At 27.2% G+C, this 26,816-nt stretch overlaps 2 protein-coding genes and 1 pseudogene across 2 annotated transcripts in view; 2 read left to right on the forward strand and 1 right to left on the reverse strand.

Moving 5' to 3' along the window:
* LOC113375211 (protein takeout-like) overlaps window positions 1–9,182 on the reverse strand; it is a 31,166-nt gene extending 21,984 nt beyond the window's left edge. Inside the window, exon 1 of the mRNA XM_026615157.1 lies at window positions 9,125–9,182. Within this exon, the coding sequence (XP_026470942.1) occupies window positions 9,125–9,182 (58 nt within the window). The remainder of the gene's footprint in view (window positions 1–9,124) is intronic.
* A 2,714-nt stretch (window positions 9,183–11,896) lies between these two features.
* Window positions 11,897–12,368, forward strand: LOC113375212 (annotated as a pseudogene).
* Window positions 12,369–20,277: 7,909 nt separating this feature from the next.
* On the forward strand, window positions 20,278–25,727 carry LOC113376690 (probable protein phosphatase CG10417). The gene is made up of 8 exons (XM_026616701.1): window positions 20,278–20,454; window positions 20,641–20,766; window positions 20,947–21,208; window positions 22,372–22,557; window positions 23,547–23,760; window positions 23,878–24,049; window positions 24,991–25,185; window positions 25,468–25,727. Exons 2-8 carry the CDS (start codon window positions 20,656–20,658, stop codon window positions 25,687–25,689), a joined length of 1,362 nt encoding a protein of 453 aa, XP_026472486.1. The 5' UTR covers window positions 20,278–20,454; window positions 20,641–20,655; the 3' UTR covers window positions 25,690–25,727.
* The last annotated feature ends 1,089 nt before the right edge of the window (window positions 25,728–26,816 follow it).

Consider the following 26,816-nt stretch of genomic DNA (forward strand, 5'->3'; position numbering starts at 1 on the left):
TTGAAGCTTAGTTTGACATTAAAAATAATTGAGGACTGTCATTTGCCGATCATTTCTATTCACTTATAGGCTAAGGCGATATTAGAATATAATAAATTCATAATTATGAATAAGGAAAATGTAATGTCTACATTATTAATGCCGAAAAGCAGCTGAGATGCGCCAAAAATTAAATTAATATAAGATGCAAATAATATAACAAGCATTTGACAAGTGATGCAGTCTGCGCATGCGTCTGACGTGCGCGTGGTTTGCTTTTGCTTGCAATAATTTTGTTTGCGCACTTTGCGAACAGATTCGCCGTACGAATTCGCGCAAAGGAGCGAGCCATAAGTGATTGCGCTCAAACATATTCAATTTGCAGTCGTTTTGCCTTACTATACTAAGTCGCAATACAAAAAAAATTATTTAGAAGTTTCATTGTGTCAAAAATTCATATGTTTGTCATTGGGTACGGAATATTTACTCAATGGAGCGCTTTGGGTCTGAAATTTTTACTGTTTTCCAATTTGTTTGGAATTTTGGAACTAGGTTTATCTTACTCTTCAGAAGTGAAAACAATTTAGAATCCTTTACCACTTCTCGGGTGGATGACATTTCTTTTCAGTGGTGTAATTTTACTTTTTTCAAAATAACGTTGGGTATCGATAAAAGAACTAATTATACGAGGAAAATATTTAATAATGTTTTTCAAAAAAGGAATACTTTTCAAGTTACTGGCTACTGAATATTTGTTTCTTTTTTGCGTTTTTCATCATTTTTTGCTAACACCTTCAAAAATATACATCTTAACGAAAATCATGTAATGAACAGAATTATATCAATTAAAATCTTAATAAATCGTTATTTTATAGTGTTTTAGGAACATTATTAGGCTAGATATGAAAATGGGTTTTTATAGTGCTCAAAATAAGCTTTAAAATGAGTACTTCTGCGTGTAAAATGAGTGAGCTATCATGCAGATAAAGGACGCATGCAATGTTTTTTTTTTCATTTAAATCAAATACTTTGAGTGCCATATCCACCAAAATTAAAAATAATCGTATTCAATCTAGAATTAACTTGGTTTAAGAGATCTTGATGGATTCTAGAAAATACCACAACTTTAGTACAAATGATTTTCAAAAAACTCATGATTTCATGAAAAAAAAACATTTAAAAAAAACAACCAATTTCTCATCATAATACCTCTGAAAGAATACGTATAAAAGTATATATATATATATGAAAATTCGAGGTATTTTTCTGACTAATTATTATTGTTTATTATTATTTCGTTACCCAAATATTGATAGATGTATGATTAATTAAGCAACCAGAGGTCTTTCGAGCCTTTTAACCCTTCGCCGTTTTACAATAAGAGAAGTTACGGTAAAATTAATGATAGAGAAAGTTGTAGCTCATTTAATCACCTTTAAAATAGTGTATTACAAGTTCTGATAAAATCAGAATTAAAAGAGTAATAATCCAATTAATGCTGTGGATGGTGACGGAGTGCAAATTGTTAAAAACATTGAAATTAAGATAAAGATTAGCCTATTTCCAAAATATCAAGTAAATTGGAGCACAGTAAAAAAATTCACAGAGCAATAATTTTGTTGATTGTAAGTTGAATAGAGCACATGTGAACAGGATTTGACAAATTAATTCACTTCAAATATAAACTTAAGCAATAATGTATATTGATTTATTGGAGAAAAAAATGTAATTTAGATATTAAAATTACTAAAAGCCAGTTAAAATATGGTACGAAATTATAAAAATTATAGGCAACATTATTGAAGCATATATTTTGGGTAGAAAAATAAAAGGTGATATTGCACCTTTGCCGCGAATGCTATATATTAATTCTTTCTGAATTTGTTGTACTTTTTAAAAGATTTCAATTTTCAACACGTATATCTTATGCTATAACCATAAATCACAAAGGCATACGATTATTTTTAGTGTGATAAATTTGGAAAATCAATGTTTTAGTCGTGAATAAACAAAAAATCATTCATTTATACATCTACATCTACAGGTATGACTAAAAATACTATATAACCCTTAAATGCAATAAAATAAATTGAGCTATTGGAAATAAATTTGTTCTATAAATCGCAGTGTATAATTTTTAATATACAATTTTATTGAACATTTTTTAATATTTGTTAAATGAATAATTAAAGTGTTAACTGTGGGAATTGAGAACAATCATTTTATTTGAAATAGTTCTACATTCAACATCACTCATATATTGGTGTAAATAGTAATTCAAAAAACAGTAATTATTATTTTTAACTAAGCAGTAAATATTAGTATAAAAAATTGAAAAATTGTAGACATGAGTACAGAACAACGTCTGTCGGGTCAGCTAGTATATATATATATATATATATATATATATATATATATATATAGTTAACATATTTCTTATTTATATTTTCAAGTGAAAATGGGCATCTCTACTGCACGATGCTAGGTTGACTAGAGCAAGATTCGAACTCATGACCCCGACCACTCACACACACACTCATATATATATATATATATATATATATATATATATATATATATATATATACATATGAGCTTAATTTTAATGATCAGCCGTCACACAAATAAAAGCTTTATGAATGTTTTATAAAGGTTTTTTTTAATTTATATATCTTTGTTTAATGAACTTCGAAACACTGTCCAAAACCTTGCACAAGGATAAATTAACATTATGTTTTTTATGTCCTTGTCGTTTTGACCTTGTGAGAGATGAACATATAGTTTTTGAACAGTATTTCTAATAAATAATAAAAATAAAATAATAAAATAAATAATAAAAAGTACCTAGAAAATTATCGTTCTGTTTTTTTTTTGTTTCAAGATTATATCTTAATATTCACATTCCTATACAATACATAGTTTTCATTATATGCATATTTCAAAGTTAAAAATTTAATGAACAAGATAATTTGAATATTGGAAGCGTTTATAATTGAATTTAATATTTATTTAATTTAAATATAATGACATAATTTATTCAAAAATATTTAAATTCAATCATCAATCTTGCAACTGTATTTACGACTTTACTAAATTTTTTACTTTCTCGCATTTGTGCAATATATATATATATATATATATATATATATATATATATATATATATACATATATATACAAGATATTTTTTAAATGTATCAATATAATTTATCAATTATTAATTATTAATTATTAATAAAATTGTCAATATAAAACAATTAGCTATAAATTAGCATAAATTATTAAATAAATTTTAATTGAAAATTATTTAGGTCTACATAGTTAACAATATAAACAAAACGTATATATAATATATAAACTTGTAGAAGATACAAAAACACGTTCATTTATAATGGGTTATTTATTAAAGTTTTTTTTACATATTTTTTATATTTGGGATATATTTAGCTTTTTATATTTCCGACGCGGAAGATTTTGTCTCGCCCGAGAATCCAGTTTCATCATATATTTCCGCCGCTACAAGTCATTCTGAATCGTATTATACTCAATTTGGAAAATTTATAAAGCAAATTTATATACAAATAGATAAATTTAAAAGAAATATGTCCGTTGGGTTAACACTGATTTTCGGACTATTTTAAAAGTTCAAATGGTATGGTTTCAGTTATTATAACATTTCAATTCCCATTGATTTCAAGTGAAAATTTATCGAACCGTTTGTTCGTAATTAGGAGAATATTTTTTGTCTATATTCTATCAGAAAATTATATATCAAATAAAAAAAGTTAAATTTCAAATGGAAAGACATCTGATGCAGTTAACGTTGATGAGTGTTTGGCAATGATTGGTCAAAATAACAATTGAAACTTTAATATTTATTGCAATACTATATATATATATATATATATATATATATATATGATTATTTTTAAAATGATTAATTTTTTATTTTTCAAAGAATCCTAGACTATCTGCAATAATCCTTATAGTTAGTTTGTTTATAAACGATCTGTTTGGTATCACTTTTCTTAGATGATAGGTTTAACGGTTTCTTTTCAAATAATAGTTGAGTTTATTTTAATAGTAAATAGTAATAGAACAATTAATCGTCCTTTTTTTAGAAAATTGTAACTATCTTTGCGAAATTTTATTTTAGATTGAAATATATCAAATTAATTGGGAGTAATGCCGCTTGAATCGACTGTTTGCAAATATCAGCTTTTTTGAATTTTTGAAAATATATTTTAAAAAATACGACAATTCTTAAAATTGTATTACCCACTACCATTTAACTAAAAAAATGCAATTTTCTTTTTGTAAACAATTCCTGTTATAATTATTAACTTTTTAATTTACAATTTTTGTAAATCTATTATTTTTGGACTTCGGAAAGTGCATGCAATTTACCTTAAGGCAAAATTTCACTCTTGACATTCAAAAAATTAAACTTCAACTTTTAGTCTATAAAATAACACCGTGAATCAGATTGGGAAATACTTTTATTTGAAGAAGCGGTGATACGGATTTGTTTAGAATTACTCAATTTAAACAAAAAACAAAACATACTTCGTATAATATAGTATAAAGGTAAATAAAATTATAATAAGTAGATGAAGTAGGTAAATATGAACCATATAAATAATAAATGTAGAATAATTAATCACTGTTTTATTTATTTTCTTGTTTTATTATTTACTTTTTTATCTAAAAAAAATATTTTAAATAATATTGTAATTTGAACCAATTTTAATAATAACTTGCATTTAATATATATATATATATATATATATATATATATATATATATATATATATATATATATATATGTGTGTGTGTGTGTGTGTGTGTGTGTGTGTATGTGTGTGTTGATTAAACAAAATATTTCTAGACAGGCATTCATCCAGATAATAAAATAAAAATAAAACTAAAAAATTAAAAAAAAAAAAATTTAATCGATCCATACGTTTCGCGTCCCCATTTGACTCTTCCTCGGTGAAAACAAAACTACGAAAAATGACAATAAAAAATATGTAACTATATTTTAATTTTAATTTTAATTTTAATTTTAATTTTAATTTTAATTTTAGTTTTAATTTTAATTTCAATTTTTAATTTTAATTTTAATTTAATATTTTTATATTTTAATATTAATTTTAGTTTTATATTTTATATTTTAATTTTAATTTTAATTAAATTAAATTTACATATATTTCTTTGTCATTTTTTGTAAATTTGTTTCAACTAAGAAAGAGTCAAATTGAACTCGAAAAGTATAGATCGATTAAATTTATTTTAAGAAAACATTGTTTGTTTTATTTCTATTTTATTATCTGGATGGATGCCTGTTAAGAAGTATGTTGTTTCATCAACACTTTTATCACCATCTGAAAAATTATTTCATATATATATATTTCATCATATTTTATTTCATCGGATGTGTTCGGTTCTTTGCTCAAGACTTCCATTACACAAATCTTCAGTTTAAATTTAAAACCGAAAAAATGTTTACTTTATATTGTTTATTTTCTATATGTTTATTAACAAAAAAAAATTATTATTGTTTTTCCTGGTGTGGTCTGTATCAATTTTTTACTTTAATTTTATCTTTTAATCTATAATATATTTTAACTTTAAAATTAATTTTTTTAAACTTTGTAAAAATTTTTTTAGATAATGTATTAACAAAAATTGCAAAAAAAGTATAAATAAATATTTTATTATTTATTTGTTTTCTTTTATTTCGACGATTGGCTGAAAATCAACACTCAGTATGTATATATCGTAATTTACATAAGGAAAACGATTTTCAAATTCGTATATTAGTTCAAAATTAGAAAACGATCATACACACAATTTTATTCCACAAAAAAAAAAATTAGAACTTACGAAGCTGTGCACCCTGAACCGCGCACATGAAGGCAAGGCCGACCGAAAGAATTCCAAACATGTCTGAGGTATATTCGAACAAATATATGTCACTACGTCACTAATAATTAATTGATTTTAAATTTGATTATCGATCGAATGAAATTAGCAAGTTAACGAGCTGGATGTTCACAACACAGTGTTGTTATTTTTTAAACAACTGTCACTTTTATACACCGTAACGGGGGATAGAGCGAATCGTGAAAAAAGACGCAAAGAAGCAGTTGCGAATTACACAAACAACTTCATTCAACGAAATATTTTTTAAATTATTTTATGGATTTGCGTCACTGGTGTCATTCACGGAATTATTAGGACGCAGGAAATTTACGAACAGTACCTTGAAAGGTATACAACGGATTTGATTCAAATAGTTGTTTTCAGTTTCTCAAAGTGTAAAGCAATTGTAACAAATAATTTAAAAACTTTTTAAAATTAATAGATGTATTTTTTGTATTTTATTAACTTAGTAATGGACCAAAAATCGAGAATGAAATTTTTGCATATCTTCACTTTTCAGAGGTTTCTGAACATTTTAGCATACCTCAGAAAAAATGGATGTATGTGTGTATGTGTGTGTGTGTGTGTGTATGTGTGGAGACAATTTTTCGTTGACGATTTCGGGCGTGTGGATGAACCGATTTGACAAATTCAAAGAACAATCGATTCCTCTTGATAGGGAAATGTGCGGATTAGTTTTTGGCAAAAGCAGGTCCAGCGGCTTTGGAGATATGGAGCAAAAAATGCTAAAATTGTTAGTATTTATAAGAACGGATCAACCGATTTGAATGATCCAAAAAGCATTGGATTCGTAATGATGGGGAGAAGTGGTATTTAATTTTTGGCAAAGCAGGTCCAGCCGTTTCGGAGATACTCTAAATGTGCAAAAAACTAAGCATCCGATTTAAATAATTTATAAAACTTTCTACTTGTGTTGACGAAACGATTGCAATTGGGGAAAGATTTTTTTATAATTTAAAAAAAAAAATTGAATGTAGAAAAATTATTCGTATTTTAATTCTAATTCTAGCTTAAATTTTAAACATCACTTATAACACTTCAAATAATTATAATAATCTTTTTGAATGCATTTATTATTTCTCGAATATTTCATTGAGGTACGAGAAATTCGAGCAATTTGCCTTAAGGCACGATTCCATACACCACTAGTTTTGTTTCCAGTCATATTATAAATCTGTAATTTTTTGTAGGGTAAGCTATTGAAATATATAAAAAAATAAAGTTAAACGTTTTGATGTGCTTGATAATAAAACCTGATGATTTTGAGTAATTAAGATATAATTATTTTGCCATACATTTGTAAGAATAGATTGACCGATTTAGATTAGAATAGACCAGGGCTTAAAAGTCCGCGGGTGGAAAGGTCCACCATCAATAAAAATTAGTGGTAATAATTAGTGGTTTCCAACCTTTTTTGGACCGCGTCCTCTGCTCTAATAAAAAAAAAAGTTGCGCCCTCCTTAATTTTTGCAACAATTTAATTTTATAAAGTAAAAATACTCAACTGAGATTATCAGACTACAAATTAATATGCAATATTATGTAACAATAGCATAAAAACTAATTATTTTTTGTTTATTTTTAAATTCATTTTATAAGTTTAGGGTTATTTAGTATTCTGGAAACAGATGTACGCGCCCTCCTGAGTGAGCGCGCCCCACTGGTTGGAAATTAACTGATAATTAATTGTGTTATAAAACATATTGTTAATTTTAAGTTAGATTCAACAGTTTTTTATATAACCTCTATAAAAGCTATCGCGTAGGTGGGTAAAAAAGAGTAACTGAACATTTGCCCTGGTAAAGGTGTAAACAATAAAATATAATGAATAAAAAACCATATTAAAATCAATAAAAAATTATAACGTAAAAAAGCAATTTTACAAGAGATAAATCAAATGAATAATCATTCTAACTCTGCTGATGAATAAAAATGAAATTTATATGTTACATCGGTTGAATAATACAGCTATTGTTTCGTAAAATCCCTTCAAAATTAAAAATAAGACTTTGGAATTGTTTGGGCTTTATTTATGGAACATTTATCAAAACTTGTAATGATTTTAACCGGTATTTTAGTATTATGTTGTCTAGGTTTCCGTAAGATTCGCAAAAAGCATACAAATAAGACTTATTATGTAAACATAAATCTTGATTTTAATGATTTTAATTAATATAAAAAATTATAAGATTTCTAGAAATTAGGATCCTAAGAAATTGGAATATTTTTTTATTGTTAGCAAGTTCCGAACAAGTGAATATTTCAAATTTTCAGCAAAAAACTGTAACAGTTTAAAATTTATCAAAACTGTTGCAATTAAATTTTATTCTTTTGCACTTTTTGTTCAAAAAGAATAGTATGAATTTCAGAAATATTTTAAAAAATATAAATTAAATATAAAATAATTAGTTGAAATAACAATAAATTGTTATCAAAATACTTCATAATTCGTTTGTGAAAAAAATAATATGCAACTAATTTTAAAAGTTTCCTATCATAATTGTATGATAGATCTTTGTATTATATAGAAATGCGTGGGCAAAAACGTTTTAGAATAATGCCATTCATTTAACAGTAATTGATATTGTGATATCTCGGATATTATTATACAAGCTTGGTAATTTATAGTAATAGAAAAAATTGTCATCTGTCACTATTTACCCCATAGGCGGGGACACAAATCTATTCATTCCATTACAAAGATTTATTATTATATTTTTAATTTTAAGGAGGTTTTGCGGAATAATATCTACGTTATTTACACAGGTCTATACAGTTTAACTTTTAGGTTTAATTTTTACGACAAAATTAAAAAGTATAATTTAATATATATTGATAAAAACTAATAACTTTTACTACTATCATAAGTTGTACTTCCGCAGGTATTTCTGTTTCATTCATTATAGTTCTATTTAATTGGAATCTGGAAATACAATTATTAACCTTCGTATGGAATTTCGTTAGAAGAATTTTTCATCAGAGTTAAAATATGTACTTATTTAATCGACATACAACAAACTATTGATCTATAAAGTTATCCTAAAACCCATATGGACTTACGGAATTGCACTCTGGGGGACAGTATTTAAGAGCAACACAAAAATTATTCAAAAGTTTCAAAATAAGATACTAAGGATCATCCTGAACGCCCCAAAATATGTACCGGTATGGCTGCTCCACCAGGACACGGGCCTACATACGGTAGAAGAAGAAATTGCAAGATACGCCATCAAACACAGTCACCGACTGGAAAGCCATCCTAACGGGCTCGCCAAAGCACTCATCTCAGCAAACTACACCAAAAGATTAAAAAGGAAATCGCCTTTGGACCTAACTGGCATTCCAAGTCAATCTAGATCATAATCTTTTCTTAAATTAGGAGAGATTGCAACTGTGCACTCTCTCAAGCATTCAATAGTTTATTTTGCAGACAGCTTCTTTGTTATTTTGTTATTCATAAAATTTACCTAATGTCCATTGGACAGATGTAAATAATATCCAAAATAATAAAAAAAATGTACTTATTTAATTTATCTCTTATAAAATTGCTATTTTGTATTTCATTTAGCTTCTTTATTTACTATGTTCTTATTGTTTACATCTTACCAGTGTAAAGGTTCAGTTGACCTTTTTTACCTCAATCAGATGTAAGCTATTCTAGAGGTTATATAAAAAAACTATTGAAACTGACTTGAAAATAACGGGGAAGTAGGGACAAAATGACATGGTGTTTTGTTATTTATCGATATTTATTTAATGGTATTATAATCGGTCTCATTTTTTTACTCATCTATCCCAAATTCATAGACTACCAGTAACATAGTCATTTAATTAAGTGAGAACTACAACTGCATATTTAACTAACTACAATATCCATTTTGTTTATATAGTACGAACAAAATATCATACAAGGTAAGGACATACTGAGAATATAATTCTTAAGAAGGCATCACAAATAAATCATTTGGTACACTTTGCACATAAAGTATGAGCCCCGAGAAAACAAATTATACATCGTAACCAGCCATCGCTGGGCTCAGAGGGTGAAAAGAGGTCTTTGCAATTAATGCAAGTCTCTTCTTTCAATAGGTGTATCCTTTGGTCTGTTTTAAGTAGTAGTTAGAGTAAGAGTTAAAAGCCAATCACCTTCTACAGTTTTTAATTTTCATTTTTCTTGGCCTCGAACTACTATGAAGTGCTTACAAAATCGTACTTTATATGTTAATTTATCCATTGTATAAGTAAGTAAAATACGGACAAAATGGTATATATGGAGCAAATGACGCAGTGGCATTATTTAAAAATAGGCTAGTTTTATTAACATTTCTTTGGATCGTTAACATAAAGAAAGCTATTATAATAATCCAGTCAGATGTTCAGCGTCATTGTCACACTCGTTAAAAAATGTTTTGCGGCTTGAAAAGTTTATTTTTTGCTATTCGTAATTAATCCAATTAAAATCAAATAACTTATGACAGTGTTAAAGATTTCGATCAATTTTGTTGGAATTTTGATTAATTATTCATTTTTGTTCAATTTCGGACAAATTGACATACTTATATAATGGACTAAATGACATAGTACTGTTTTGCAAGCATTACAGGGCCAAAAAAACTGGTCAAAGACGATTGGCTTTTACCTTCTACTACAAGTATGCAAAAATTATTTGCTAAAATCAAACCAAAAATATTCGCCGGTAAAAGAAGCCTTCTCAGCCCGGCAAAGATTGCTTACGATGTATGACTTGTACCATTTGGGTTCATGCTCATGTGCTAATGTCTCAAAGAGGACGAAACGCATTGTTTGTGAACTGCTTTCTTAAAAGTTAGCATCTGAGTATGTCCTAACTCTATATGTCATTTTGTCTGTACTATATGAAAAAAATGTTATTTTATAGTAGGATGCATTTTTTCTTTAATAAATATGTTATTGTAGTAAGAATACCGAATTAAAATACTATCTACTTATACTACTTATGTTATCACATTTATTACTGGCAGTCAATGAACCAAAGATGAGAAAAAACGATTAAGACTGGGTATATTATCATTATTGAGATTGTATATTATTATTATATATATATTGTATATTATTATTATATATATTGTATATTATTATTATTATTGAGATTGGGTATATTATCATTAAATAAAAAAATATCATTCAAAAACAAAACACCGTGTCATTTTGTCCGTACTTCCCCTATGTCATTTTGTCCGAAAATGAACAAAAATGAATAAATAATTAAAATTGCACCAAACATCTGACAACTGCAATAAAATTCATAGTAGTCACTAGTACTAGCTTAACTTCATTAAATGTAGTAGAAATAATTACAAATAACAATAAGTAAGTTCCAAAAAACATGACAAAACCACCTTCAAAATAAACTTGTGAAGGCGAAATACACGTTTGAATTAATTACTGCGACAAAACTGTGACAATGACGCACATCATCTGATAGGATGCAAATGTCATCCAAGGGAATAAGTGGTTAAGTCGAATTTCGGCAAAAATGTCTTGAACTATTTCTCTTAGAATAGAACTTTGAAATCATGCTTTGCAAAATAGAGAAAATTGACTTAACTCTTTATTCGATAGGATGACAGATATATCCTTTCAGATGTGCGTCATTGTTACAGTTGTGTTGCAGTAATTTTTTCAAACGTGTATTTCGCCTTCACAAGTTTATTTTGAAGGTGGTTTTGTCATGGTTTTTGTAAATATCTATATATATATATATATATATATATATATATATATATATAGGGGGACCGGAAAGTAATGTCGTTTCTGCGCATGCCAATACTTGATTGTCATTTGTCAGCTCATGGTTTGGTTCAGAGGCGTACCAAAGACATTGTGAGACATAGTGATTTCTTTACTTATAGACATTTGAATTACAATTTTTTTTTTGTAATTTTGGGTAAAATGGCAGCCAAATACCAGAAGAGGTACACATCCGGCATTGCATGCTTTTTGAGTTTCGCAAGGGAAATAACGCAACAGTTGCTACCAAAAACATTTGCGATGTTTATCCAAATGCACAAAATTCATAAATGCCAAAGGTGGTTTTCCAAGTTCAAATCGGGTAATTTTGATCTTTCCGACTCATATCGATCAGGAAGACCATCAGCGTTAGACAACGACGTGTTAAGGGCGGAAGTGGAAGCAAATCCGTGTCAGACGATCGAGGAATTGTCAAACAGTCTCAACCAACCTTGGTCGACCATCCAAGAACATTTGAAGCAGACTGGGAAAGTAAGCAGAGCAGGTGTTTGGGTCCCGCATAATCTGTCCGAACAGAATAAGGCTAACCGATCAATCACATGCAACTTATTGCTTCAACGACACAACACAGAAGCGTTTTGCCTCATCCACCATATTCGCCCGATGTTGCACCATCGGATTTCCACTTGTTCCGAGGGCTGCAACACTTTTTAAGTGGCAAAACATTTACAAATTTGGATGATATCCAAAATGCCATCTCTAGATATTTTGCCGAAAAACCAATTAATTTTTATCGATCAGGGATTGAAAATTTACTCACTGGATGGCAAAAGGTTATTGACAATGATGGGGAATACATCATTGATTAAAAATAAAGACTCGTTAAAAATGTATGTGTTTGTAGTTTAGCGTAAGAAAACGACATTACTTTCCGGTCCCCCTAATATATATATATATATATATATATATATATATATATATATATATATATGAGAAAGCCCGTAGCTAGTTTAAGAGTTTTATCCGCTCTTGTATCATCTTACTGCTATACGAAAGTTGCGGTCCAATAAAGATCGCTGCATCGTCTCACTACCTGTTCTTCTAATCATGCGACCCTGCTGACTATGTCGTTATGGAAAATTCATTGTTTTCAAACAACGTTTTTTGGCCAGATTTTTTGCATGTATCATTAAAATATTTACGAAATATACTCCTGGTGTCTTCATTTGAGCGACCATAAACACATTTTTATGGTTTCGGGATCAACAAAGAATTAATGGGTTTTGCGAATTTAAAAAAAAAACATTGGTTTTTGAATTGAAACTAGTCTATTTTATGACAATAATAGTAATTAAAACGTTTTGAATCACAACTATCACAAATTAAGTAGTTTGGTATTGGCCGATTTGAAAGAATAAATTATAGATTTTAGTTTTTATTTCATTTCACTTATTAATGATATTAAATATTTTATTCTTTCAAAATTATTAAATTTCTATTATTTCAAATTTTGTCTAATGCTTAAAATATTTTATATAAGTCAAAATGTAAATAGTAAAAAATCTGACATCAGATTCTGGGAACAATTATCTATAAAGTATTTATTAAAATGTAATGATTTTAGTATTTAACTAATTCAATTGGATTGTATTGAATTGGATCGAAAGTTTCACTTGTCTTCTGTGTGAATTATTATTTATTGTTATATTGATCAGATTTCAAAAAATTTGCACTTTTAATGTACCATTATAATCGTACATTTCGAAGCGCAATGTATTTCGTTTAGAAGGGGGGTTTTAAATTGTTTAAATTATTTTTAGAAATATGAATTGAATTTTTAATTTTTTTGAACATTTAAAATTTGGTAAAATGTTGAAACTATACATCTATTTTTCTTGCTAAAAATTAATACTGTCATAACAATGAATGCGTGATATATGATAGAAATAATTGCTACAAGGACTACAAGACAAAGAAATAATAACGAAAGAAATACGAATGTTTTACGAAAACTAATGAATGAAAGTTATACGAAAACTAATGAATGCAAGTCCTTATCGAGCTTCACACTCACTTATACACGATTCAGAATGACATTAATCATCGAGAAAACGTAAAATTCGCAAATCGGGTTTTCTGGTAAACATTTCTTTTTGGAAACTTTATAAATAAAAGCTCTATATTTCTATACAATCTCATAGATTTGCTTTCTTTTTAAAATCAGGTTTTTGAATTATTTAATAGCCAAAACCGTTTGAATAATTTCTTTGTCCATGTGTCGTGAAATATACCGTATCAGAAACTCGTTACGCAATAAAGGTGCAATAAAATGTAAATTAATATATAGATTTTATTTAAATATTGACAAAATGTAATAAAACCTAAATTAATAAATAAAATATTTGTTTTACAAGTAACTAAAAATTATTAGTGTCTGATGACAAGCTGGAATATTTTACCTCGTCATTATACTCATTAGCAATAATGCATTAAATAGTAATGTAAAGAAGAAGAAAATAATTGGACAGCAACAAAATTTTGATTTGATCTAAACTCTTGTAATAAAGAAAATTCCACGGTATCAGAAATATAAATTGTGTTTTTAATACTCTATATGCGGTACGAGATTCAATTGAAATGAAAATTTATATTTTTATGTAAATAATAAGGCTTATTCAATTATTCTGTCGATTCTTATGTTGTATATTAAATATTATGTAAAAGTATTTAGACAATTTATATCGTCAGTTTCCCACAAATTATCATACAAAAATACAAATAACAATTATGTTCATTCAACTTCAGTGATACTTACACCTAGTAAAATAAATTATAATATTTATAATACTGCGGATTTTAAACTTTAATTAATTTTAATTTTAATTTTAATTTTAATTTAGAAATGTGATGAGTTTTCGATGCTTCGAAAAAATGGAGCAAGAAGCGCAAAGAATGTAGGTTATATTTACTTATTTTAGCCCAAAAATATTTAATATTTGTTCATGTCTAATTTATTTCATAACCTCTATATTGTTATTTTAATTTTCATAAAAGAAAATGATAATACAAAGATTATCATTAACTATTCACCAACAAAGTAAATGAAGAGAGGATAGTGTTTTGTAAGATCACTTTCAATCAAGTATTTTAATTATATGAATGGTACTGTGATACTTGAAAAAAAAAGAATAGCGCTTTGTTTGCCGGATAAAGCAAATATATATATATATATATATATATATATATATATATATATCCAAAACTAAATTAAATATACAAATAAAGAATCACAAAACTGGATTTCTGAACGTCCATCAGCCCACATCATGCCGCGAACCCATAATATAATTTAAAATATTAGCCTTATTTAATTTCTTGGTATTTATACTGAGGATCAGTTGAATTTGAATTCCAAACGTTAACTATATAATAGTCATTTTCGAATTACATTACATTTATTTTAACTTGTTAATTTGATGGATGTTTAATATATATATTGATGTTGGAATTTAGAAATCACTGAAAGCAATTCTATAAAAAAAATAACTCAAATATATCAAAATAACTAAAAACCATATAGGAAGCAAAAGTTATACACTAATGCATTCCAAAGCATAAAAATTTTGACTTATTTGAAATTTATATTTTTTAACTATTCTTTGTATCGCTACGTCTTTAAAAATAGTACACAAGAAACTTTACAATATTCGAGTAAGTTCGACCTCGAGACTACGATATAATAAATATTATGATTAGAATTAAATACAAAGTATTTAATTATTTTATTAAGATAATAATTCAATTATAATATCAAATATGAATACCATATAAGACCAATTTAAACAAAGATAAAATTAGATACGCAATATCATGTACATGAGTACACAAAATTGAATGAATCTATATATATATATATATTATATATATTTAAATTAAGATATTTAAAAGAAATTAAAATATTTAAATTATTCGCCGGTATGAACTTGCAATTTATTTAATAATTTTATTCATTTAATTTTTTTGGGCCGGAAAGTTCAAGGATTTTGCGATAAAGCTCTATACTACTAGTTTCGCCGAATCATTTTACTTTTGATTTCCAGTTAATTGAATTAATTTGAATTATAATTTTATTTTAATGTTTCCTTAAAGCTTGATTAATAATTATGCTTTGGTTTGACAGGTATTAGAACGTTTATCATGTAGATAAATTATGTATCACTATTTTTATTTACATAACGAATGTGACATTGAGAAGAATTACTATCGAATATAATTAACTCACATTAATATTTTTTTGGTATATATACATAAATTAATTTAGCAAATGCAAATATGTGAATATCGACAGTTGTATTCTCAAGCAAAAAACGTTAGACATTCTCAAAAGTACATTTAATATTTATATCTGAGAATACACACACATTTATATGTAATGTGTGTGCGAGTATGTTTGTGTTTTGAGCAGGAAATTCAAATAAAAAGCAATTCTTTGAAAGTGAGTAGTTGTCATACCCGACGTTTCGGAACTAGTTCCGTCAAAAGGTTATCTGCAAGTCAGACTGCGAAACAGATATCTCTCTTTATTAACTTTTCTCTTTACTACTTTGTGATTAAATTTTAATATTTTTGAAACGCATGATATTTTGCGTGAATGTTTAGTGATGATGACGAGGTTTATATTTATATATACTACAGTATAATATAGTATTGCGATTACAATAACTCCACATAGCATATACGACAAACACTTTACAATTATCACTAACCAAATACGATTAATCACATGCGTTCTTAGTTCAAAGCAAAAACTAACTAGCTGTAAGTGGAATTCTGTCTTGATACAATTAAGGCATCGTGCCTTAAGGCAAATTGCTGGAACTTTTCGTACCAAAAATTATTATTTTTTTTAAAAACGATTAACATTTTTGAAATAAGATTTTTGAGAAACTATAAATTGGACAAAAAATTAAAAATTAAAAAAAAAATTTTTTTTTGAAAAAAAAAAAATGTTTTCTTTATTTTGACATATTTTGAAAGATCTGAACTTTTTTTCAAACAATCGTACTGCTTTAACTGCATAGAGACAAAATATAAAGCGCGTAAGCGCCGCGTCGCTGTCTAACGGATAAACATTGGTACGGAACCCATAGAAATGTAAACAAAATTTATACTTACTGTTAAAATCTCTATAAAATATCTGATAATTTGATGTGCATATGTCTAATGATTATTTTTGACCGCCAAATGGCATTTTTTTTACTTTTTTTGTTAGATCTCCGAAACCGCTAGACCTGCCCTTATGAAAATTTGATCAATTCTTCATCTTGTCAATACAAGTAAAATGTTATTTGTATTATTAAAATCCGACGCTCCGTTCTCTTAAAAATTGAGTTACCGTTATTGACACTTTTTGCCCCGTATCTTCGGAACGGCTAGACCTGCCTCCGCCAAAAACTAATCAGCACGTCCGTTCAGTGTTCCCGAAATCGTCGACGAAAATTTGTATCCGCACACACATATAGATGAAGAACTTCATCTATATACCTTTATACGTATCTTGTATTCTCTGTCAGAGATATAATAATGAGAATTTGGCTGTTTTTTTTTTAATAGATTTTTTTTCATGAAATTATGAGCTTTTTGAAAATCGTTTGTACTAAAGTTGTGGTATTCTCTAAAATCCATCAAGATCTCTTAAACCAAGTTAATTCTAGATGGAATACGATTATTTTTAGTTTTGGTGGAAATGACACTCATAAACTATTTAATTTAAATGAAAAAAAAAGTATGCGTCTTTTATTTGCATGATAGCTCACTCATTTTACACGCAGAAGTACTCATTTTAAAGCTTATTTTGAGCACTATAACACCCCATTTTAATATCTAGCCTAATATCGTTCATAAAACTCTTTATAAAACACCGATTTATTAAGATTTTAATTGATATAATTTTTGATCATTATACGATTTTAGTTATAAGTTATATTTTTAAGATATTAGCAAAAAACGATAAAAAACGCAAAAAGAAATAAATTTTCAATAGCCAGTAACTTGAAAAGTATTTGCTTTTTTGAAAATCATTATTAAACATTTTTCTCTTATTAACTTCCCGTAGGGTAAGTTATAGTAATCGCAAAAAAATCGAAAATGAAAATTTTTATATATCTTTACGTTTCAGAGGTTTCTGAACATTTTGGCATACCTTAGAAAAAATGGATGTATGTGTGTGTGTGTGTGTGTGTGTGTGTGTGTGTATGTACGTGTGTGTATGTATGTGCGGATACAAATTTTCGTCGACGATTTCGGAAACACGGATCAACCGATTTGAATAATTCAAAAAACATTCGATTCGTATTGATAAGGAGACGTGCTGATTAGTTTTTGGCGAAGGTAGGTCTAGCCGTTCCGGAGATACGGGGCAAAAAGTGCTGAAAACGGTAACTCAGTTTTTAAGAGAACGGAGCGTCCGATTTTAATAATTCAAAAAACATTTTACTTGTATTGACAAGATAAATAATTGATCAAATTTTCATTAAGGCAGGTCTAGCGGTTTCGGAGATCTAACGAAAAAAGTAAAAAAAAATGCCATTTGGCGGTCAAAAATGATCATTAGACATATGCACATAAAATTTTCAGATATTTTATAGAGACTTTAACAATAAGTATAAATTTTGTTTATTCTCCTATGGGTTCCGTATCAATGTTTACCCGTTAGACAGCGACGCCGCGCTTACGCGCTTTATATTTTGTCTCTATGCAATTAAAGCAGTACGATTGCTTTGAAAAAAAGTTCAGATCTTCCAAAATATGTCAAAATAAAGAAAACATTTTTTAAAAAAAAATTAAAAAAAAAAAATTAAAAAAAAAAATTTTTTTTTCAAAAAAAAGTAATTTTTTGTCCAATTTATAGTTTCTCAAAAATCTTATTTTTTCGAAGTAAATTTTTTTCAAAAATGTTAATCGTTTTTAAAAAAAAATAATTTTTGGTACGGGAAGTTCCAGCAATTTGCCTTAAGGCACGATGCCCTAATTGCCTTAAGACAGAATTCCACTTACAGCTAGTTAGTTTTTTTATCGATACCGATGAAAAGAAATGTCATCCCCTGGGAAGTAGCAAAAGAGTCTAAATTATTTTCACTTTTGTACTTGAGAGTAAGATGAACCTAATTCCAAAATTTCATGCAAATTGGAGCACAGTAAAAAATTTCTGACACTCCATTGGCTCCATTGACTTGAGTAAATATTCCGTATCTAATGCCAAACTTATGAATTTTTGACACAATGAAACTTCTAAATAAATTTTTAAATAAGTATTTTTTTTTTGTATTATGGTTTAGTAAAGTAAGGCAAAACACGACTGCATTAATTAAAAGATAATAATATGTTAAATTAATTATAAAGGGTATATTCATAGACAGTCCACAGCCGCCAGGCGCATGCGCAGATTGTTCCTGTGCCAGATATATAATGTATCTTTTGGCGATTTTGGCACATCTCAGCTGCTTTTCGGCAATAATAATGTAGACATTACATTTTTCTTATTAATAATCATAAATACATTATATTTTAATATTGCCTTAGGCTATAAGGAAATGTTTGGCAAATGACAATCTTCATTTGTTTTTAATGTCAAACAATTCCTCAAATATTTTCGATGTCAATCAATGATAAGCGTTTTTTTTGTATTTTTTCATTTATTTTTACAATCTAATTATATTTCTATGAATCAAAAAATCATAGAAAATTCCCTCAACAAACTTCAGAAAGATTTATGAAAATCTGAATAATCGTTTAGAAAGATGAACATTTTATTATACCCCATTACAGAAGAATTATATATATATATATATATATATATATATATATATATTAATTGTTTAATATGAACAAAACAGCACTCAGATTTGTTTAACACAACTTTATTTTATGATTACAGACGTTTCGAGACCATGGTGTGTCTCATCTTCAGTGTAATTTCAAAAACAGTTACTTATATACTACACATTCTTTAATAATTTATTTAAATTTCATTTAATTTTTGATATACAAAAAACACCAACTATTCCTTGCAATGCTTGACACAGTACTAAAGAAACATATAACACTTACAGAAATATTCTAAACAAATTTGAAGTACTTATCTAGATGGAGACAGAATGGGTATCATTATTGGTGTGTATTCGTATACGAAGATTTATCAATTTTCAAACAAATTAATATTGAAATCTTCTAGCAAATTTGAAGCGACATGCGATATTTTTCTCCTAAATTATTCAGAGCCTACTCGATAGTAATTGGTATTTAAATGAAAAAAAAAAATAAAAAATTTAAGTATTCCTAAAGCGAAATGTAATAGTGCATAACTACCATTATGATATTCATTTTTTCATCTAAAATTGAGCAAGCAGCACATATATCACATCATCTTCTAAGAATTGCTTTTACAAATATGTCATATTAAAATATATCTACATTTGAATTTGCTACATACGTGATATGCCAAATTTGATGTGCGAATATTGCCGCTCCTGCCGAACTAATGTTGTTGCACTTTTGGCGGTTTAATTCAGATTTGGTGCAACTTCACACTCTGCTGGTATAAATTAACTGTCAAGTTAGCTATGATAAACCGTCTTGTGAGGGATATTTATTATGCTTTTTTGTAGTTAACCCAAAAAACGTGTTGTAGCCTTATGTTTAAATATTGTATTTTATTAGATTATTCGTTGATATTAACGCTGTGACTATAGATAATATTTTTAACAATTTATAATTCAATGGGTGTTAGAACTGCATGCAGGTAATGCAAAATTATAACAGTTTAAAATAAAATTTACATCTGTCTCATAGGTTCACATGAATTTTATTTGTTCGTTTCATTGAACGGCACAACTTTTGAAATAAGTAAATAGTCAAACTATTTTTGGTTGATTTCGCCTTACTAAATTTCGTGTGTTTATGCAATTAATATATTGATGTTTTTTAGGTTATTTAATTAAGAATGGGCGCTTATTTATCCAAGCCTGTTGTGGAAAAGCATTCGAGCGATGAATCGAATAACATATTAACTTGTGCAGCTAGTAGCATGCAAGGATGGAGAATAACTCAAGAGGTTAGAAAAAGAAAAAATATGTTTTATGATCTCTTGATCTCTGGTCTAAATAGTGCTTAAGTATTGATCATGAACCGCGAAGTTAAAACTACATTGGCTCAAACTGGTTTATCAATAATATGCTAGAAAATATTTAATGCTAACAAATGCTCATTTAATTACATCTAATATTTCTTTTAGGATGCACATAACCTGATATTAAACTTTGACAAGGATACATCACTCTTTGCTGTTTATGATGGGCATGGGGGTGCCGAAGTGGCTAAATACTGTGCTGAAAAGTTGCCTGATTCCATCAAGGAAACTCAAGCTTATAAAAATGGGGATATAGCACAAGGTCTTAAAGATGCTTTCCTTAGTTTTGATGCTACCATTGCAGAAAAAAAAGTCATTGAAATACTCAAAAATTATACCAACTTTGATAATGACATTAACAAGCAAGGTTAGTTGTGTGTTTTGTTTTATAATAATTTTTAATTATTATAATGTAATTTTTTGTCAAACTAATATTGCTATTAAATATATTTGTTTTATTTTTAATCAGTCAAAAAGCAATTACAAGTTTTTGTGGTTTAATGCAACAAGTTTTTGTGTTATAAGAATAAAATGAAAAGGGAACAATCCCGATTTATTCCAAATATTTAATAAATATTAACTCATCATTGGCTGCTGTTAAACTTCTGAATTGCCAGGTTTTGCTCACATTTCAGACATTTATATATATATATATATATATATATACATACATATATATATATATATATATATATATATATATATATATACAGTACAACCTCGATTATCCGGACCTCAGTTATACGGATTTGCGATTATCCGGACTATCAACCGAGACAGTTATATGTATGTACATGCCTACAATTAGAATTTTTGCACGATTTATGCTGCACTTTAGTATATGTATTTAATATAATTTAAGAAAATATATATGTACATACATAAGAAAATGTTAATTTCTTATTAAACATTGATTTTCATTGATATCTTTATATGCATTTGTTATTTTTGATAAATACACATCATTATTCTTCATACATTGGATTATCCGGATGCCTATCGACAACAATTAGTTTGGTTAATCGAGGTTCTACTGTGTGTATATATATATATATATATATATATATATATATATATATACATTTGTGATTTGTGTTTTGAGATAAGATGTTCGAATTTATTATTTTTAGTTTCTTTTTCAAAGTATAATTCATATTTATTTATTTTTTTACTAACATGCTTTGTTGCAAAGTAATAATTTCTGACATGTTTTTGTTTATGTTTAGTTTATTATTTGTGTGTTTGTCAAATTGGGAGTCGGAATATATGGATCTATATGAAAAAAATGTTACAAATATTTTTATTTACCAATTAAAAATATGATTGTGCCACCACCATTAAAAGTTATAATTTTGCATTTCTTTTTGTATTTATGTTGTTGGTTGTAATATAAAATTAATATAAATCAAATAGAGAAATAGCAATATAAATTATTTTATATAAATAGTATATGATCTTAAGCTCCCTATGTTTTTATGGAATAAATTTAATTCATATACATATATAACTGCCATGATGATATGATTTAAGTCAGTTTGAATGGAACTGAGGATGACGGATATTTAGATGATACCTCAGAATCTTGTGAAGATAAAGTTTCCATCTCCAAAAACTGTACAACAGAGTTAAAACCGGAAGTAGAAAACAATGAAAAATTGCAAGAAAAAGAAAATAAAACAGATGATAAAAGCACAGATAATGCTACAGAATTAAATGGTAAATACATGTACTTTTGAAAGATTGTTAAATCAAGTAAATCGATTTTTTTTTTTTTTAATGTAATATATTCTATCTATATTCAGTCAACTGATTTAAAGAATTTTTTTTATTGACCTGTAATGATTTGCTCGTTTTTTTTTTCATTTCTTTTATGTCTTATAATTTGTATTTCGGTACTCATATAAATATATATATTTTGCATAATTATGAAATTGATGTTAACATTTGAATTAACAAAGACTGGGCTTAACATCAATAAAAAAGCCATTAATTCCTTTTAAGAATTGATTTTACAATCCATATGTTTTTGGCTATAATCCTTTATTCAGTGGTAAATAAAATAAAATTTAAAAACTAAGGCAATTGAGATTGAAAAAAATATACAGAATAAAAAAAATTACCAAAGGATCATTTATAACTATCTAAAATATTATAACCATAAATAAAAGGACAGAACTTATCATGTTATGTGAAACAAACATGCTTTATCTGGACAGTATTACTAAATTACTTACAGAAAAATAAAAAATATGCGAAATATCTACCATCAGTTCCATACATGTTAGAATCTTAGTAAAAATAAGTATTGTTAAAAAGTCCTTCAACATTATATGTATCCAACCAGTTTGCAGATAACACATATATTGTACACTTACTCTTTTGTAACAGTTAAATGTTAACATATAATTGTGAAATTTCAATTATGATTAGTTTTTTAATTTTATTCTAGTTACCACTGAATGAAGGCTAGGATTATAGCTAAAATGTATAGATTGTAGAAACAAATTGAAAACAAATTTATGGTTTTATTATTGATGTTAAATCCGATTATTAGTCTTTGTATATTATATATAAACGAGCATATATAGAAATTAAATTCACATGTATGTGTCAAGATTCTATAGTTAATAAATTATTGATTTTGGGTATGATATACAAAAAAATTGTTGAACAAATAATTAACTAAATTTATTTTTTAAATCAAGCTAGTTCGAATGAATCTGAAGAGGATGATGATGAAGATTGTGAAGAATATTTAGATGAATCGTCAGATTCTTGTGAAGACGACATTCCTGATCCTAAGGATACCGAATTTATGGCAAATATGAAGGAGGAACCTGGTAGTGATAGTGGAACTACTGCTGTCGTAGCAATTATACATGAGAAGGAACTTTACGTAGCCAATGCTGGTGATTCTCGGTAGAGTAAACTCAAATCAATAGTTTCTAGTTTTTATTGTATATTTTTTAAATTTTCTCACTTATTAGAAACATATCACATATATACATTATATAACATTTACAACCAAAAAATTAGGTGTGTTCTATGCCGCAATGGCAAAGCAGTAGATATGAGTATTGATCACAAGCCGGAAGATGAATCTGAACAAAGTAGGATTACAAAAGCTGGAGGAAGGGTGACCTTGGATGGAAGAGTTAATGGCGGTTTAAATTTATCTAGGGCCATTGGAGATCATGCTTATAAACAGGTCATTAATTTTAATGAATTCAATATGAATGCAAATTAATTTCATTATACAAAACTCTAGAGGTTTTGACCTAGTTTTCTTTGGAAAGTTTTTGATTGAAATCAATACCAATTGAATGCAATCTTCAGTGCATAGGATCATAACTAAGGTTGGCAACTAAGTTACGCCGATTTTTGTTAGAAATTTTAAGACATTTTTATCATGGAACTAAAATAATATTCTGTAACGTGTAGTCCACTTTGATCAATAACTTTTTGTCATCTTTCAAGCAGCATCATTATCCAACTCTTAGAAAACCTCTGGTTTTTAATAACAAAAAAATGAATCAGGTATAATTTGACATCATCATATGATATATGAAGATTGAACAAAACGTAATAAGTTAAAGAACATTCAGTTCAGTGGTAAGAGTGAAAGTAAACAATTTCTTTGTAATCAACTTCAGCTTGACGACCAGAGTGTTTTACACCTTTGAATGAAAAATCACCAGAACGAAGTTTTACAATCCAATTTTGATTTGATGCTGCTGTTTCTTTTTTTAATACTTTGTCACCATAAGCAGCTCATAACTTTTTGTAAGCTAAAGATGTTCTCTTACCTTTGCAGAAACATAAAAGCAAAATATGACAAAAAAAATTATCTGATTTTTCAACTTTCAATGAATGGCAAATGAATCAAGAAACTATTTTTACTGATTGATAGCTGGAATGCCTACTCTTGAATAACAAAATGCATATTACATTTGAAGTATGTCAGTAAACATAAAAACTCTATCAAAACCAACTAAGAGTAAAAGCCGAACACACTTAGTTGCCAATCTAATATTTTTATTTATACACAATACTTACTATTTTAAATTTTAATTATAGTTCTTTTTGGTTAGATTATAAGGTGTAGATTGGAAAATAAGGTATAGTTTTAATGAATTATTGCCTTTATAGAATAAAAATTTACCCGCGGCAGAGCAAATGATCACTGCTTTACCTGACGTTCAACATATTACTTTAACAAATGAAGACGAGTTTATTATATTAGCTTGTGATGGCATTTGGAATTACCTGAACAGTCAGGAAACAGTCGATTTTGTTAGATCAAGATATAGAGATGAATTGAAATTGTCGTGTGTAATAGAGCAGGTGAGCATATACATTTGCCTATTTATAAAATATCTGTTCATTGTAAATAAATATAATAATGATCAGTCGGATATATAATTTTTGGATATTCTGAAAGCTTATTTTCAATTTCTATTTTACTTATTTTGTTTATTTTATATAATTGTACTTGTAATTTTAAATATTATTAGGGACTTACCTGTTTATATATGCTGTGGCTATGATTTGTAAACTTAGTATTAATTCATACTATGCTTTGCTTATATTGTTGAGTATTTGAAAGTTATGCAATTTACATTTCAGCTTTTTGATCACTGTTTGGCACCAAATACAATGGGTGATGGTACTGGTTGTGATAACATGACAGCAATCATTATTAGTTTACAACAATTACACGGGGACAATAAAAAGCTTCCTGAAAAAATTAAAAATGATTCAGATGACGCTCTAAGTTCTAAAAGAGCAGGTTCTCCTCAAACAACGGAACAAGATAGCAAAAAATTCAAATCTGAAAATCATCGATAGCATAAAGTTGAACAATTAAGCTAAAAAATTTAATTTACGGCGGTTTGAAAATGCATATTAAGAATTAACTGTGATGATCTAATTGCTATTTATATTCATTGACATAAATTAATTTGTAATTTTTTTGTAATAAAACTTCCGTTTCTATCCATTAATTTTTACCTTGCCTTTCAATTGCATATTATTACTTATACAGTTTTATTATATGCAAAAATGCTTGTATCGTAGGTGATATGATTTGGCTTTTAAATTTGTAGATTTTTTGTTCATTTATGATGCAATATTATTGCTATGAAACTTTTGATTGTGTTTTATAGTTTTGATGATACATTTTAATAATCATAAATATTTAAACAAATATTTCAAATTGGAAGATAACCAGAAGATCTGCTTGATTTTTGTCATTTGAAGATTTTGTCACAATTTGTTATAATAAAGTGTATGATTTCATGTTGTGGTATTTCATTGCTCCTATCAGAACATTTATGTGAATAACAAATAAATTGACGAGCAAGTCAATAAGATATATTATCACATAAAATAAATATTACATTAATGTAATAAAGAAATAATTATTTGAAAATCACCTATAAATGATATGAGTATGCGCAATATCATTTTAGGCATTTAAACTTGATTTTAATTTTTTTTTTATTATGGAATCGAATAGAAAATTATTAGAATGTGCAAAGTCAAAAGAATGAAATGACCAATTTTAGAAGCTTACTTTTATTTAATTTTTTCCATTATTTCAGTTTATGATCTGCAATTTTCTTTTTTTTTTTTTAATTTAACATGCTTATAACTAAAAATATGTATACTTAAATCTTGTAAAAAAAAAATTATCTGGACTTTTTACCTATGTGTATTATTGTTTCTCCTATATTTCTTCTACATTAGGTACAGTAATACAGGTAAAATATATAACAAATAAAAATATAAATACATACCAAACCAGGAAAAAAAAACAAAACACACAGTTTAAAGACAATATTTAAGAAACAAAACAAGCCAATAAAATAAAATAATAAACTTAAAGTTAAATAATAGATGGTGTATGCCATATGACTAATTAATTCTTAATGAAAAATCACGCCATATAGAAACGATGGCGAAGCAGGGTGAAA

The sequence above is a fragment of the Ctenocephalides felis genome, unplaced genomic scaffold (genome assembly GCF_003426905.1).
Source record: "Ctenocephalides felis isolate EL2017-DRISC unplaced genomic scaffold, ASM342690v1 CF-g0.4_SCAFFOLD_01886, whole genome shotgun sequence".
Taxonomy (NCBI): Eukaryota; Metazoa; Arthropoda; class Insecta; order Siphonaptera; family Pulicidae; genus Ctenocephalides; species Ctenocephalides felis.